General features: G+C 47.5%; 1 protein-coding gene and 1 long non-coding RNA gene across 5 annotated transcripts in view; one reads left to right on the top strand and one right to left on the bottom strand.

Annotated features, from left to right (window-relative positions):
- GRM2 (glutamate metabotropic receptor 2) overlaps positions 1 to 13,397 on the top strand; it is an 87,632-nt gene extending 74,235 nt beyond the window's left edge. For all 4 annotated transcript variants that reach the window (XM_082265451.1, XM_082265453.1, XM_082265450.1 and 1 more), the window contains exon 6: positions 12,602 to 13,397. In XM_082265451.1, coding sequence (XP_082121577.1) covers positions 12,602 to 12,675 — 74 coding nt within the window. In that variant the 3' untranslated portion in view covers positions 12,676 to 13,397. The remainder of the gene's footprint in view (positions 1 to 12,601) is intronic.
- A 63-nt stretch (positions 13,398 to 13,460) lies between these two features.
- LOC309561509 lies at positions 13,461 to 14,780 on the bottom strand. The gene is made up of 3 exons (XR_014225573.1): positions 14,182 to 14,780; positions 13,926 to 14,019; positions 13,461 to 13,870 (listed from the first exon to the last, which is right to left on the bottom strand). It is a non-coding gene; the product is annotated as an uncharacterized lncRNA (long non-coding RNA).
- Positions 14,781 to 18,133: the final 3,353 nt, after the last annotated feature.

Genomic DNA, 18,133 nt, shown 5'->3' with positions numbered 1-18,133 from the left:
CTACTGGGGTCTACAATCTGATATCTCCACCTACTGGGGTCTACAATCTGATATCTCCACCTACTGGGGTCTACAATCTGATATCTCCACCTACTGGGCTCTACAATCAGATATCTCCACCTACTGGGCTCTACAATCAGATATCTCCACCTACTGGGGTCTACAATCTGATATCTCCACCTACTGGGCTCTACAATCAGATATCTCCACCTACTGGGCTCTACAATCAGATATCTCCACCTACTGGGGTCTACAATCTGATATCTCCACCTACTGGGGTCTACAATCAGATATCTCCACCTACTGGGGTCTACAATCAGATATCTCCACCTACTGGGCTCTACAATCAGATATCTCCACCTACTGGGGTCTACAATCTGATATCTCCACCTACTGGGGGGTCTAGATTAGGGTATCTCAACTCACTGTAGCCTAGAAGCCAGGTATTTTCACCTACTAGGGTCTAGAATCAGTAGTCCACACCTACTAGGGGTCCACAATCAGGTTTCTACTTCTTTACTGGGGATCTAGAATCAGGGGTCTACACGTATCTGTGTCTACAATTGGTATTATACACCTACTAGGGGGTCTAGAATCAAGTATCTTTGCCTTCCGGTAGCCTAGGTTGAGGTATCTTTGCCTACTATGGTCTAGAACAGTGATGGCAAACCTTGGCACTCCAGATGTTTTGGAACTAGATTTCCCATGATGCTCATTCACTCTGCAGTGTAGATGAGCACCATGGGAAATATAGTTCCAAAACATCTGGGATGCCAAGGTTCACCATCACTGGTCTAGAATAAGGAATCCTACATACTGGAGTGTAGATTTAGGTATCCTGGGGTATCAAATACAGCAGCGTAATGCACAATCCAACAACATCTTTGTCTTCCGAAAAATTCAGAAAATTCAAATTTCGAATGTCGAAATTGGAATTTTCGAAATTGGAAGTTTCGAATCGATTTAAAAAAATAACAAATATACAAAATGAATCCGAATTTATGAAACAAGTTCTGGAAACAAATCATTCTAACAAGGAATATGATAAAATGAACTTAACAAACGAATATGAAATGAAACAGCGTTTTCCTGCCGCGCGCACCTCTAGTGACTGGGGGATTCATGACTGATTTTCGAAAAACTGAGCAAGTGTGGATTAAAGACCCTCTCTTTGCATGTTGAATTAATTTAAAATTTGCAGACCTTCTAATGAAATCATTTCTGAAGAGCAGCATTCCCACTTTCATAAATCTGTCACAAGAGCCGGGCAGTTTACTTGGTGATATGCGGTCCTCCGAGACCCCAACAAGAAGCTTTGACGTGTCTCTGAAAATGGCTTTAAAATGTTGGCAGCTATGTCTGCCGCTGTGCGCTTGGCTTTGGAGGATAAAAGTCGGTGTTTGCAAGAGGCCGAGTGACGGTTGGCTGGCGGTGACACCAGGGATGGGGGGCAAACGGTGGGGACGGGGGGCTCAGCTCAGAGATGAATGTCATTTGCTGCTCATAATAATTGCTGCAGAGGAAAGGGGAATTGTGAGTCATTTCATGCGATCAGGAGGAAAATGCTGGGCCTTCCCCGGGGGATTCTGGGAGATCTGTAAATAGTGTCAGCCGTTGAGAGGAAATAAGACGGGGAGAGCGACGGATCAGAGCTGTCAACAGCTTTATCGTTCAAACTACAAGACATATCAAAGCGAAAATTCCACCCAGCCACCCTGGATGCCGGGCGCTAGGTGGAATCGGCGCTGTTAATGAACTCGAAGACTTGTCGCTCGGCTCGGCGGCTGTGAAATGGAGATTTTTGGTGGGTTTTCAGTGAACTTGTGCCTCCAGAAATATCAGAGTCTTGTTTTTAACCACTTCAGTACCGGGCACTTTCACCCCCTTCCTGCCCAGGCCTATTTTCAGCTTTTAGCGCTGTTGCATTTTGAATGACAATTGCGCGGTCATGCAACACTGTACCCAAACCAAATTTGTGTCATTTTTTCCCCACAAATAGAGCTTTCTTATGGTGGTATTTGATCAGCGCAAGGTTTTTTCTTTTTTGTTACACAAATAAAAAAAGACCGAAAAGTTTGAAAAAAAAAAGTTTTTTTGTTTATGTTATATAATTTTGTAAATAGATACGTTTTTTCCTGCACTGATGAGCACTGATGAGGCCGCACTGACAGGCACTAATGAGGAGGCACTGATGGGGTGGCACTGATGATGAGGCACTATAATGCAGCACTGATGGGCACTGATATTTGGCACTGATAGGTAGCACTGATATGCAGCATTGGTGGGCACTGATAGGCAGCACAGATAGGTGGCACTGATGGAGACTGATAGGCAGCACTGATGGGCAATAATGGGCACTGGTGGGCGGCACTGATTGATGGCAATGATGGGCACTGGTGGGCAGCACTGATAGATGGCAATAATGGGCACTGGTGGGCGGCACTGATAGATGGCAATGATGGGCACTGGTGGGCGGCACTGATAGATGGCAATGATGGGCAACACTGATGAGGAGGGCACTGAAAGGGTCCCTGAGCCCTGATTGACATCCCTGGTGGCATGGGTGGGCATCCCTGGTGGCCATGGGTGGGCAATCCCTGGTGGCTCTAGTGGCATCCCCTAAGGGTCTGCACTGGTAATCAATGCTCTGATTACCAGCACAGACCCCCCCCCCCCCCTGTCAGGAGAGCCGCCGATCGGCTCTCCTCTACCCGTGTCTGTCAGGCGCGAGCTGAGGAAAGCTGATCAATGGCAATTCTTATTTACTATGTGACCAGCTGTGATTGGACACAGCTGGTCACATGGTAAAGAGCCTACGTCATAGGCTCTGTACCGGGATCGGAGTTAGGGTGAGTCAGAGTGACACACCGCACCCCCGATCACCGCTCTTTGCGCCCCCCGGGGGGCGCGCAGAGCGGTCTATCCTGCTGGACATCATATGACAGCCAGTAAGGATAGAGCAACCACTTTGCAGCCGTCATTTTGCTATATGAGGGGCGGGAAGTGGTTAAAGGCACCTGCTCCAGGTTCCTGATCTGGAACAAGCATGCAGGCAGTGAATTTAAAAAAAGCCAAGCTCCTGTACCGCATAATTGTTCTTGGCCATTGACTCACCAGTAGAGAAGGCTCAATATGACTGCTCTGGGGCCTACAACCTAAACCTATATCAGCAATGGAAGCTCCCAAATTACTATTGTCATAGGCCCGCTTTAAAAGTGTAACCCCATACCGTGTTCCAGGCTTCTGGGATTCTAGAATGAGGTATCTCTGCCTGCTGTGGTCTAGAATGAGATATCCCTTCCCCTCCCCACTGGCATTTACATTAAAATATCCTCACCTACTGGGGTCTAGAATGTGATAGCACCTGCTACTGGAACTTATAGTGAGGTGTCTCTGCCTACTGAGGTCTAGAATGAGGAAACCTCTCATACTCTGGTTATAAGGTATATCCGCCTACAAGGGTCAAAAACTAGGTATTCACAACTACTTGGTTCCAGAATGAGGCGTCCGCATCTACCGATTGCTTAAATGAGAGATCCCCATCTACTAGGGTCTAGAATGAGAAATTCCCTTCTACTGGGGTCTAGAATGAGATATCCCAATCCACTGGGGTCTAGAATGAAATATCCCTATCTACTGGGGTCTAGAAGGAGATACCCCTGGGGTCTAGAATTAAATATCTCTGTCTATTGGGGTCTAGAATGAAGTATTCTCACCTTATGGTGTCCAGAGTGAGGTATCCCCTCCTTCTGGGACTTAAAGTGAGATATCCTTGCTGCTGAAGTCCAGAATGAGGTATTTACAACTACTAAAGTCTAGAATGAAGCATCCCCACCTACTAGAATTAATACCTACAGGTAGGTTTTATTGCCCACTGGGATCTGGAAAGCAGTAGCAAGGTCAACTGGGGTCTAGAGTAAGGAGACCTTGTCTACTGGAGTCTGGAATGAGGTATCTATGCCCAAAGAGGTCTAGAAAAATATATTGCTGTCTACTGGGGCCTAGAATGAGGTACTCATGCCTACTAGGATCTGGAATGAGGTATTACCACCTATGGGAGGTATTCCTCCTCAATATTGAGATACCCATGCCTACTGGGGGTCTCAATTAGGTATCCCAACTACTGGGGTCTACAATGGGGTAACCTCAAACAATGAGGTCTGGAATAAGGTACTCTCACCTACTGGGATCTAGAATGAGCTACAGGGGTCTTACATGAGTCGTGCCTACTAACTGGGATTTAGAATGAGGTATTCTTCTGTGCCTACTGGGGTCTAGAATGAAGTATTCTCACCTACTGGGGGGCCAAAATAAGGTATCCCTTCCTACTGGGATTTACAGTGAAGTATCCCTGTTACTGAGGTCTGGAATGAGGTGTGTATACCTATTGGGGTCTAGAATGTGGCATCCCCAGCTACTAGATTTTGACCTAGGTTTTGTTGCCTACTAGGGTTTCAAATGAGGTATCTATGTTGACTGGGGTCTAAAGTAGGTGAATATTGGCTGCTGGGGTGTGGAATGAGATCCCTATCCCTAATGGGCATAGAAAAAAAGTACTGATTTTTACTGAGTCTAGAATGAGGTATCAACACCTACTGGGGTCTAGAGCATGATATCCCCACCTGTTGATGTCTAGAATGAGGGATCCCCACCTACTGGGGTCTAGAGTGTGGCATCACCATCTACTGATGTCTAAAATGAGGTATCTCCATATACTGGTATTTAGAATGAGGTATCCCTCCCTGCCTATAGGAGGTCTAGAACCATTATCTACAACTAGGTATCCCCAACCACTAAGGTCTAGAATGTGGTATTCCCTACCAATGGGGTCCTGGAAAAAAGTATTCCTACCTACTAAGATCTAGAATAAGTTATCCCCCAATACTGAGGTCTAGAATGAGGCACCAGCTCTTACTGAGATTTAGAATGGTATCCCTACATACTGGGAATTCGAATGAGAAATTCCTACTAGCGAACAGGGGTTTAGAATGAGGTATCCCAGCCTTATGGGGGTCTAGAATTAGGCATCTCCACCTGTTGGAGTCTAGAATGAAGTATTCTCCCCTGTAGGGGTTTGAAGTGGGGTATCCATGTTTACTGGAGCTAAAAATCAGGTATGTCCAGATACTATGGTCTAGCATAAAATATCCAAGCCTACAGAGGTCCATAATCAGTTATCTCCGCTCATTGTGGTGTAGAATCAGGTATATCTGCCTACTGGGACCTAGAATAAGATATCACCACCCACTAGGGATTTAGAATCAAGTATCTTCACCTACCTGGGTCTACAATCAGATATCTCCACCTACTGAGGGTCTAGATTAGGGTATCTCCACTCACTGTAGTCTTGAATCAGGTATTTCCACCTACTGGGGTCTACAATCAGGTGTCTACACCTACTAGAGGTCCACAATCAGGTTTCTCTGCCTACTAGGGATCTAGAATCAGCGGTCTACGCGTAATGGGGTCTACAGTTGGGTATATACACCTACTAGGGGTCTAGAATCACTCATCTTCACTTACCGGGGTCTACAATCTGATATCTCCATCTACTGATGGTCTAGATTAGGGTATCTCCACTCACTGTAGTCTTGAATCAGGTATTTCCACCTACTGGGGTCTTAAATCAGGTGTTTACACCTACTAGGGGTCCACAATCAGGTTTCTCTGCCTACTAGGGATCTAGAATCAGCGGTCTACACATAATGGGGTCTACAGTTGGGTAGATACACCTACTAGGGGTCTAGAATCAGGTATCTGTGCCTACTAAGGTTTAGAATAAGGTATCTCCACTCACTGTGGACTAGAATTAGGAATCTTCACCAACTGAAGATCTGTAATCAGGTATTTCCACCTTCCAGTGGCCTAGATTGAGGTATCTCTGCCTACTAGGGTCTAAGGTATCTTACATACTGGAGTCAGTGGCGGCCCGTCCATTGGGGGCGCAGGGGCGTCGTCCCCCCCCTATCCACGCGTCCGGCCTAATCTACATGCAGGGCGCCGGACGGATGGATTCCAATGGAGTTTTTTTTTATGCACCTGATTAGAGCCAGAGGCTCTAATAGGCTTCAAAACAGGGTGGGCTCGGGGCGCAGAGCACTGCGCCCTGAGCCCCCCCAGTTGTGTAGCAATAGCAAATGAATATTCACTATTGTCACACGGATTCTCCTCCTGGCCAATCAGGAAGTAGACCCTGAGACCCGTTTCCCGAAAGGAGAAGCCATGCTATTGGCCAAGGAGGAGGAGATGCACGACCCACGGAGGAGACTGAGGGGAAGCCGCCGCCGCCGTTGCCTGCCAGTCCAGGGGGAGTGAGCCGGCCACCAGGGGGGGGGGGGGTATAGTGTGCTGGCTGGAGCTGGTGTGGTAGGGGAGGGGGGGGGGGTGTATGGTATGGTGTGGTCCGTCTGCCCCCCCACCCCCGGCCCATGGAGCATCAGCCGCCACTGAGTGGAGTGTAGATTTAGGTACCCTGGGGTATCAGATAGGGCAGCTCAATACACAACCCAACAACATCTTTGTGTGCTGATTTCCCTGCTAAATAATGTGTAGTTCTGTTCAGTCAGTCTTGTGATTCACACACACCCCTGCCACATTGCACAGCCAGATGGTACCAGCATTGCACAAAGCCTGCAATTCTGCAGCCTCCTGTGTCACCTTCCTGCCTCCACTTTGCTCAGTGGGGTATGGATAAGCATTAATACCACTGCTAGCTTTCTCTGCATCCTCCTCCATTGCCTGAAACATGTTAGGGTGACAGCGCCCCCTGTAAGGGAAGAGCCAGAGAAAGATCCAGCAATGCATCCCTCTGCCGCTGGGAATTCTGGAATTTGTAGTTCCACACTTCACCATTTTCTAGACATCATTAATAAGGTCGGCTGTTACAGGCAGACGGGGGGGGGGGGGGTCACCCATGCCTGCCTTAAATGACCCGGAGAGGCTGAAGGGTCTTCATTATACAGAGACAGCGCAGTGGGCAAACACAAGAGCCGGACTCGCATACGCTCCCGCCATTAGACGCTCGGATGTGAAGAGATCCAACACGAGTGCTCCCCCCCCCCCTTTCCTCCGCCACCTCCTCTATTGTCATCTCCTCCATCCCCCCCTCCTGCAATGCCCCAGGGACACTTTTAATGGCTAGATTTGAATTCTTGTCCCCACAGGAGCCGCTGGCTGCCCATTAACCTGCAGAGACTCCGCATTCCCGCTAACAAGAGAGTTAACAAAGCGCTCATTAATACCACCCCCTACAGTCGCAATAAAGCCGCATCGCATCTCGGATGCAGGAGAGTCCATGTGAGCTCCCACTGAGGATTAGAAGTCCAGCAACAAAAGATCGACCTGTGCACAATCGCCTTTTCCTCGCGCTATGGCGGCCGCATTGTTTTCCGTGTGATTGATGCTAATTAAAAGAAAAACTTGACAGCCAGTCAGCATTGTGACCATTAAAGTCTATTTAAAGGGGGACTCCAGGATAAGCAAATATCATCTAAATACTGAACATCAGTCATGTGTATTCTTAAATCTCCAAGGGATTTCTGTATTTCTTCCAGATCTGTGCAGTAATTCAGTGTGAGACTTCCTGTAATAAAGACCGCTCACTGCTGCCCTCTCTCTGTGTGCAGGGTGACTGGTCTGGTTCCGCCCACGCCTTTAGTTTTCTGTAGTGGGTGGAGCCTGCATAGCCCCCCCCCCCCACAGCTCTGCTCTCTCTCCTTGTGCAGGATGGCTGATCTTGTCTCCACCCCCTACTGTAGTTTTCTGTAGTGGGTGGAGTCTTCTGAGCCCCTCCCACAGCTCTGCTCTCTCTCCTTGTGCAGGGTGACTGTTCTTGTCTCCACCCCCTCCTGTAGTTTTCTGTAGTGGGTGGAGCTGGCTGAGCCCCTCCCACAGCTCTGCTCTCTCTCCTTGTGCAGGGTGACTGGTTTTGTCTCCACCCCCTCCTGTTGTTTTCTGTAGTGGGTGGAGCCTGCTGGATTCCTCCCACAGCTTTGCTCTCTCACCTTATGCAGAGTGACTGGTCTGGTCTCCGCCCCCTCCTGTAGTTTTCTGTAGTGGGTGGAGCCTGCTGAGCCCCTCCCATAGCTCTGCTCTCTCTCTCTGTGCAGGGAGGCTGGTCTAGTCTCCGCCCAATCCTTTAGTTTTCTGTAGTGGGTGGAGCATGCTGGATTCCTCCCACAGCTCTGCTCTCTCTCCTTATGCAGAGTGACTGGTCTGGTCTCCGCCCCCTCCTGTAGTTTTCTGTAGTGGGTGGAGCCTGCTGGATTCCTCCCACAGTTCTGCTCTCTCTCCTTATGCAAAGTGACTGATTTGGTCTCTGCCCCCTCCTGTAGTTTTCTGTAGTGGGTGGAGCCTGCTGAGCTCCTCCTAAAGTGTTCTGTAGTGGGTGGGGCCTGCTGAGCCCCTCCCACAGCTCTGCTCTCTCTCATTGTGCAGGGTGGCTGGTCTGGTCTCCGCCCCCTCCTGTAGTTGTCTGTAGTGGGTGGAGCCTGCTGAGCTCCTCCCATAGCTCTGCTCTCTCTCCTTGTGCAGGGTGGCTGGTCTTGTCCCCACCCCCTTCTGTAGTTTTCTGTAGTGGGTGGAGCCTGCTGAGCCCCTCCCACAGCTCTGCTCTCTCTCCTTGTGCAGGGTGGCTGGTCTTGTCCCCACCCCCTCTTGTAGTTTTCTGTAGTGGGTGGAGCCTGCTGGATTCCTCCCACAGCTCTGCTCCCTATCCTTATGCAGATTGACTGGTCTGGTTTCCGCCCCCCTTCAGATGTGACGTCATCAGGCCAGTGTCCGGAGCGCTCCAGGTGTTGTCAGCTGGTATATAGTTCCAGCCCATCAGATGCTAGTTCACACCCATCAGATGCTAGTTCACACCCATCAGATGCTAGCAGGGCCGGTGCTAGACTATTTTGAAAACAGCCCAATCTAACAAAGAGAAAGCCCAATCCATCAATGAGACATCCACATATAGCAAGGAGACATTACCATATAGGAAAGAGACAGCCAAATCCAGCAAAGAGACATCCTAACCCAGCAAAGAGACATCCCGATCAAAAGACACATCCCAATCTAGCAAAAAGACATGCCCATTTAGCAAGGAGACAGCCAAATTCAGCAAAGAGACATCCTTATTCAGCAAAGAGACAGCCCAATCCAGCAATGAGACATCCACATATAGCAAGGAGATATTCCCATATAGCAAAGAGACAGCCAAATCCAGCAAAGAGACAGCCAAATTCAGCAAAGAGACATCCCCATTTAGCAAAGAGAAAGCCCAATACAGCAAAGATACATTCCCATATAGCAAAGAGACGGCCAAATCCAGCAAAGAGACATCCTAATCCAGCAAAGAGACAGCCCAATCCAGCAAAGAGACATCCCGATCAAAAGACACACCCCAATCTAGCAAAAAGACATGCCCATTTAGCAAAGAGACGGCCAAATTCAGCAAAGAGACATCCTTATCCAGCAAAGAGACAGCCCAATCCACTAATGAGACATCCACATATAGCAAGGAGACATTCCCATATAGCAAAGAGAGAGCCAAATCCAGCAAAGAGACAGCCCAATTCTGCAAAGAGACATCCCCATTTAGCAAAGAGAAAGCCCAATACAGCAAAGATACATTCCCATATAGCAAAGAGACGGCCAAATCCAGCAAAGAGACATCCTAATCCAGCAAAGAGACAGCCCAATCCAGCAACGAGACATCCCGATCAAATGACACACCCCAATCTAGCAAAAAGACATGCCTATCCAGCAAAGAGACATCCTCGTTTAGCAAAAAGACATCCCTATATTGTAAACATCACAAACTAGCAAAGAGACAGCCCAATCCAGCAAAGAGACATTTTAATACAGCAAAGAGACAGCCAAATCCAGCAAAGAGACAGCCAAATCCAGCAAAGAGACCTCCTAATCCAGCAAAGAGAAACATCAATACAGCAAAGAGACATCCCCATCCAGCAGCCATGCACCGCCACTACAGAGTGGGACTGTTTGGCTGTGACACTCTATCAGTGTAAGGTTCAGTGCATTCACCTTAATCCTAGTGTGTGACGGACTGCCCTCTCTACCACACCTACCAATGTTTTGAGATGGAAATGAGGGCCACCTATTAGTAAAGGTAGGTAGACATAGGACACACCCCCTGCCACACCCCCTTAAAGGAAAATTATACAAATAAATGATGAGTTAAACCCACAAGTGCTTTTTGTATTTTATACCACTACTATTCCTTTATATTGGCTTTTGAAATTTACAAATGGAGCAATTTAGAAATGGTATGAAAGGATTAGCACTGAGAAACACTTTTTGAAAGATAAAAAGTGAATTTTATATACAATTATATAAATCAGACCAACATGGGGGACAGATGAAGAGGAAAGAGGGACAGAGGGACTTTGTTCCAAATCAGGGACAGTCCCTCGAAATGCGGGAAAGTTAGGAGCTAATGCTCTACCCCAGTGCAGCTGTCATGGTGTGCTGGCCGGTGTTATGAAGGAGAGGGTCTGTGTCTCCAGCGGCGGGGCCCCGGGATATGTGTCTCCCCCTGCAGGCAGTGCTTCCTGTGTGTCACTGGAGCCGCCTCTCCTGACTTGTGTCTGCACCTCCTACTATGCTGGCGCCGGCCCTGCTTTAACCACTTTAAGACCGGAAGGATTTTCCCCCTTAATGACCAGGCCATATTTTGCGATTCGGCACTGCGTTACTGTAACGGACAATTGCGCGGTCGTGCGACGCTGTACCCAAATAAAATTGATGTTCTTTTTTTCCCCACAAACAGAGCTTTCTTTTGGCGGTATTTGATCACCTCTGCGATTTTTATTTTTTTACGCTACAAACAAAAAATGAGCGACAATTTTGAAAAAAAAACAAACAAAATTTTTCACATTCTGCTATATAAAATCAAAATTTTATAACATTCTAGGCCAATTTGTTTTCTGCTACATATTTTCGCAATAAGCGTATTTTGACTGGTTTGCACAAAAGTTATCGCGTCTACAAACTAGGGGAAAGATTTATGTAATTTTTATTGTTTATTTTTTTACTAGTAATGTCGGTGATCTGCGATTTTTAGCGGGACTGCGACATTGCGGCGGACAGATCGGACCCTTGACTGACCTTTTTGACACTTTTGGGGGTAGCAGTGACATTACTACAGTAATCAGTGCTAAAAATATGCACTGTCACTGTACTAATGACACTGGCAGGGAAGGGGTTAACACTATGGGTGATCAAGGGGTTAAATGTGAGCCTAGGGGAGTGATTCTAACTGTGGGGGGGGGGGGGGGTGGCTTGTGAAATGACCATAGAGACATGTGATTCTATATAGAAGGAGCTCTGTGATCATTGCAGGAAGAAGAACGGTCGGCGGCGTTTACAACAGCTGACCGTTCTTCTCTCTCAGTGGGGAGCGATCGCGGGTGTCAGGCAGTACTTGGAGCCGCCTGCCCGCTGCATTGGCTTCCCAGCTGACAAGCGGGGGCAGGAGCACGCCGCCGTCGGCGCGCGCTCGCCCCCTAGGCTCCTGAGAGCGAGCGCCGTACATGTACGGCAATTTGCCTGGGAGCGGCTGCCTGCCGCAGTATATCTGCGGCGGACGGTCGTAAACCGGTTAAGGCAGGTCTGTGGTTGCCAATCCAGTCAGCCCCTACCAGGGGGCCATGGCTGCGCCTGAGGCGGCAGTGCACCCTAGGCGGCTGCCTAGTTTGCCTAGTGGTAGCACCGGCCCTGGATGCTAGTTTCCACCCACCAGCTGCTAATTCAAGCCAACTAGATCAGAGGTGTCAAATTCAATCCCAGCACGGGCGGCATCAGCATTATGGTTGCCTTCAAGGGGCCAGTTGTATCTGTAAGACTAGATGTCCATAGCACCCCACCCCCCATACATCAGATGTCAAAAGCCCCCCCCCCCCCTTCCTTTTCACCATCAGAAGTCAAGATTCCCCTACCCTCCCTTACATCACAGTGCACCCTCTTAACTTGTGCTGCTGCTGGAAAAAAGCTGGGGGGCGGAGCTTGGAAGCAGAAAGTGCAGGGCCCGGAGCAGGACCACAGGAGGGCTGGAGTCAGCTGCCGGAATCTGCTCAATGCTGAGACAAGGGGAGGTGAGGACAAGGGGGTGCTGTGGCTGCACAGAGAGGTGCAGGATCTGTAGGAGGAGTTCTGTCCTCCACTTTGCTGCCAACTGCTGAGATGAAAGGGAGGGGGGGAGCAGAGACAAGCTTCTCCTCGGCTGCATGGAGAAGCCCAGGATCTGGAGGAGGAGTTATGTCCTCCTCCATGCTGCCAACTACAGAGACAAGGTGGGGCAGAGACGGGGGGGGAGGGTCCCAGCTGTAGTAGAAGTGGGGGGGCCACATGACATAGCCTGGAGGGCTAGGTTCAGTCTGTGGGCCTTGATGCTTGTTAAAGCCCTCCAGTTGCAGAGAAAAAGCTGGTTTAGGAGGAGGTTTTGGTTCACAAGACCACAGAAAGCCACAAAAATTTCCTAAAACATGCAACATTATTAGAGCAATAGGGAGGTAGGATTTACCAGGTGGGTTTAGGTAACCTTTAGTTCTGCTGTAAATGCCACTAAAATGAATGTTCCATTTCTTTACCTCTGCAGGTTCCACCGTGCAGTACGTTCCCACCGTGTGCAATGGTCGTGAGGTGGTGGACTCCACTACATCGTCCCTGTGACATGAGCAGGGAGCCAAGATGCAGCGATAACAACTCAGCTGTAGAAGATACAGTCCTTAACAAGATGGCTCCGGAGATGCTGGGCCAGACGGGGATTTCAAGCATCAAGGCGGATGAAATTACCCAAAGCCAAAATGTTTTTGCCGAGTCTAATGGTGTTACAAAGTATCTGTCTTTCCCTGGTTATCTTGTTATGGCGACTGCTTATGCCACCAATGACTCGGTCCAGGGTGTTCTAAAATACTGCTATTTTATTTATGGTGCAAACTGAAAGGACAGAAGAGACAGGAGAGATCTTATGTGGCGTTTAAAGGCCCAAAGCCATCTTAGGCCTAGTGGTGGGACCTCAACTGGACAGATCTCATGGCCAAACTTCCATCTTGAGCTTGGTTGTGGGATATCAACTGGACAGATCTTATGGCCAAACGTCCCCATCAGGCCTGGTGGTGGGATCTCAAATGGACAGATCCCCTGTCCAAACTTCCATCTTAGGCCGGTAATGAGACCCCAACTGGATGGATCTCATGGTCAAGCTTCCATCTCTGGCTTGGTGGTGGGACCTCAACTAGATTGATCTCATGGCTAAATGTCTATCTCTGGGCTGGTGGAGGGACCTCAACTGGACAGATCTCATGGCCAAATTTCCATCTCAGGCCTGGTGGTGGGACCTCAACTGGACAGATCTCATGGGCAAATTTCCATCTCAGGCCTGGTGGTGGGACCTCAACTGGACAGATCTCATGGGCAAATTTCCATCTAAGGCCTGGTGGTGGTACCTTAATTGGACAGATCTCATGGTCAAGCTTCCATCTCAGGCCTGGTATTGGGACCTCAACTGGACAGAACTCATGACCAAATTTCCATCTAAAGACTGGTGGAGGTACCTTAACTGGACAGATCTCATGGTCAAGCTTCCATCTCTGGCTTGGTGGTGGGACCTCAACTAGATTGATCTCATGGCCAAATGTCTATCTCTGGCCTGGTTATGGGACCTCAACTAGACAGATCTCATGGCCAAATTTCAATCTCAGACCTGGTTGTGGGACCTCAACTGGACAGATCTCATGGCCAAATTTCCATCTCAGGCCTGGTGGTGGGACCTTAACTGAACAGATCTCATGGTCAAGCTTCCATCTCTGACTTGGTGGTGGGACCTCAACTAGATTGATCTCATGGCCAAATGTCTATCTCTGGCCTGGTTTTGGGACCTCACTGGACACAGATCTCATGGCCAAATTTCCATATCAGACCTGGTGGTGGGACCTCAACTGGACAGATCTCATGGCCAAATTTCCATATCAGACCTAGTGGTGGGACCTTAACTGGACAGATCTCATGATCAAGCTTCCATCTCTGACTTGGTGGTGGGACCTCAACTAGTTTGATCTCATGGCCAAATGCCTATCTCTGGCCTGGTTTTGGGACCTCAACTAGACAGATCTCATGGCCAAATTTCCATCTCAGACCTGGTGGTGGGACCTCAACTGGACAGATCTCATACCTAACAAAAGGAACAATCTACATGTACCTTTATCTGTAGGATCCAAAAGTCCTTAATCTCAGAAGCACAAAAACTATCTTGATCCTGACAGATGGGGAAGTAACGTCTAGAAATTGATTGTAGACTTTTCCACCAAGTATTGCACAAAAAGTAACAGCCAGCTTCCTGGTGGGCTGCTCATCTGCCCCATGGTCATATGGGTAGGGTATGGGAGTAACGGTAATGGTAAACCCAATCTGAATATGGGGCTGTGGGTGGTACCCGGGACTGAAAGTTATCGACCATTCCAAGAACAGAACAGAATTATTAGCGAGCAAATATATCAAAATCTCCTATTTTACTTTCTTGCACTAAATTTTGCAGAGACTCTTCCAGACATCAGCAGAAATATGGGACATCTACTGATAAAGTCAGAATATATTGTTATATCGTGTCACGCCAAAGCTGCAGTGTTCCGTCACCTACAGACAGGGTCTCTTTATCAACCATTTCGTTTTTGGAAGCACTTTCGCTTTGTACGGTACAAGCTGTTCATATCAGTATTATGTAAAATAAAATATCTGTTTGTAGTTTGAGGGGGTCAGTGTGCTTTGAAGGACTTTCCTGCCGCTGAATCACTTTGAGTGAACCACTTGCCGATCGCGCTTTTTCTGGCACTTTTTATTTACAAGTTTAAATCAGTATTTTCTTTGCTAGAAAACGACTTATAACCCCCAAACATTATACATTTTTGGTAGCAGCGACCCTAGGGAATAAAATGGCGATCGTTGCAATATTTTTATGTCACGTGGTATTTCTGCAGCAGTTTTGAAAATGCAATTATTATGGAAAAAATACACTTTAATGAATTAAAAAAAAAACATCATATTTACCCCAATTAGCAGCGACCCAAGAGAATAAAATGGCGATTGTTGCAATTTTTTATGTCACACTTGCGATTATTCGAAATTGGAATAAACACACTGAATGATTCAGAATTTGATATATAAACACTTCTGTGTCAAGATGGCTACCCACAAGCTTTTGGGCTTTTGGCATCCAATAAGAGATGCCATCCTCCCCAAGATGGCCACCTGGAGCCCATAACAGGGGACAAATTAGTACGAATGGTCTCCTGGCAGCCCAAAGAAATGGCACAGTGCCTACAGAATGTCTCCAACATTACAGAACACGTGTCAGTAGGAAGTGACCACTTACTACTAGATATTCCATCACTCCCAGGTGTCTTCTATAAAAGGTAACAAGCTGAGATTAGGAGCACTCTCTTAAAGGGAGTGCTCCTAATCTCAGTTTGTTACCTGTATAAAAAACACCTGTCCACAGAAGCAATCAATTATTCAGATTCCAATCTCTCCACCATGCCCAAGGCCAAAGAGCTGTCCAAGGATGTCAGGGAGAAGATTGTAGACCTACACAAGGCTGGAATTGGCTACAAAACCATCGGCAAGCAGCTTGGTGAGAGGGTGACAACAGTTGGTGCGATTATTCGCAAATGGAAGAGACGCACTGAATGATGCAGAATCTGCTATATATACACTTTTGTGTCAAGATGGCTACCCAAACCTTTTGGGCTTTTGGCATCCAATAAGAGATGCCATCCTCCCTAAGATGTCCTCCTGGAGCCCATAACAGGGGACAAATTAGTCCTAATGGTCTCCTGGCAGCCTGAGTAAATGGCACAGTGCCTAAGGAATGTCTTCAACATCACAGAACACGTCCAGTTGGAAGGGACTACCTACTACTAGATATCTCATCAGCTGGATACAGGAGATCCTTCACAGACATGTTGGGTTTATCTACTCTTTGACATTGACCTACCAGAGAGAACCATGCGCCTGATCTGCTCCCACGCTGTGGGTGCACTGAAAGACACAGAATCTGCTATATATACACTTCTGTGTCAAGATGGCTACCCAAATCTTATGGGCTTTTGGCATCCAATAAGAGATGTCATCTTCCCCAAGATGGCCACCTGGAGCCCATAACAGGGGACAAATTAGTCCTAATGGTCTCCTGGCAGCCCGAAGAAATGGCACAGTGCCTTCAGAATGTCTCCAACATTACAGAACACGTGTCAGTAGGAAGTGACCACTTACTACTAGATATTCCTTCACTCCCAGGTGTCTTCTAAGAAGGTAACGAGCTGAGATTAGGAGGATTCTCTTAAAGGGAGTGCTCCTAATCTCAACTTGTTACCTGTATAAAAGACGCCTGTCCACAGAAGCAATCAATGAATCAGATTCCAATCTCTCCACCATGGCCAATAGCAAAGAGCTGTCCAAGGATGTCAGGGAGAAGATTGTAGACCTACACAAGGCTGGAATGGGCTACAAAAACATCGCCAAGTAGCTTGCTAAGAGGGTGACAACAGTTGATGCGATTATTCGCAAATGGAAGAAACGCACTAAATGATGAAGAATTTACTATATAAACACTTTTTGTGTCAAGATGGCTACCAACAACCTTTTTGGCTTTTGACATCCAATAAAAGATGCCATCCTCCCTAAGATGGCCTCCTGGAGCCCATAACAGGGGACAAATTAGTCCTAATGGTTTCCTGGCAGCCCGAAGAAATGGCACAGTGCCTTCAGTATGTCTTCAACATCACAGAACACGTTTCAGTAGGAAGTGACCACTTACTACTAGATATTCCATCACTCCCAGGTGTCTTCTATAAAGGTAACAAGCTGAGATTAGGAGGATTCTCTTAAAGGGAGTGCTCCTAATCTCAGCTTGTTACCTGTATAAAAGACGCCTTTCCACAGAAGCAATCAATGAATCAGATGGCTACCTACAACCTTTTGGGCTTTTGCCATCCAATAAGAGATGCCATCCTCCCCAAGATGTCAACCTGGAGCCTATAACAGGGGACACATTAGTCCTAATGGTTTCCTGGCAGCCTGAAGAAATGGCACAGAGCCACCTTTAGGTCAGTGGACAGACTGCAGCCCAACACCTGCCTACACTGAGGTGTAGATACTATAATGGCATTATACTTTATGTGGAAGACAGATTGTGTAGCAGGCTCTCCCCCATGTTCAGTAATGGTTGATTTAGTTTGACTTGGATGGTCTCTTTCATGCCTTTTGCCAACCAGTTATCCTCTCTGTCCAAAATATGTACCTTGCTTTCCTCAAGAAAACATCCTTTTTGTTTAAGTTGTAGGAAAACCAAGATCTGTAGAAGGCAAGAAATACAGTATGTCACCAGCACACCAGGGACCTCCATAAAAGGGTCCAATGTTTTATTGATTGCCTTGAAGTCCTTCTGGTCTGTCTCTAGCCGGTGATTTCTACAGTACCCACTCACTCTTCAGCCATTTTCAGGAATGAGTGCATTGGGGATATTGTCTTTGACCTGTAGAAGTTCCCCTCCCATGTTGGAAACCAAGGATGAGATGATGTAACTAAAACAGGGCAGTTCTACCCCTTTTACCCCTCCCATTCTGTTCTTGAACAATTTGCCTTGGCACATTCCATGGTGATTGGATGAAGGTGTTGAGGCTACCTACGTGGATATGAATGTCGGGGTATCTTCCTGATACTCATTAGAGCTCAACAAGTGCCTCGGAGAAGTTACAGAATATCTTCAACATCACGGAACACTTCCAGTTGGAAGTGACCCCCTACTACTAGATATCCCATCAATTGGATACAGGAGATTCTTCGCAGACATGTTGGCGTTATCTACTCTTTGACAAGACCAAGAATCTGGTCTTGATCTACCAAAGGGAATCATGTGCCTGACCGACTTCCAGACTGTGGGTACATGACAAAGAATCTGCTATATGAGCACTTCTGTGTCAAGATGGCTGCCTGAATGGTATGGACTTTTGGCATCCAATAAGAGATGCCATCCTCCCCAATTAGTCCTAATGGTCTTCTGTCAGCCTGAAGAAATGGCACAGTGCCATCTTCAGGTCAGTGGACAGATTTCAGCCCAACACCTGCCTACCCT

Source organism: Pelophylax lessonae (genome assembly GCF_965119305.1).
Source record: "Pelophylax lessonae genome assembly, chromosome: 8".
Taxonomy (NCBI): Eukaryota; Metazoa; Chordata; class Amphibia; order Anura; family Ranidae; genus Pelophylax; species Pelophylax lessonae.
This window is presented reverse-complemented; position numbering and strand designations above follow the sequence as displayed.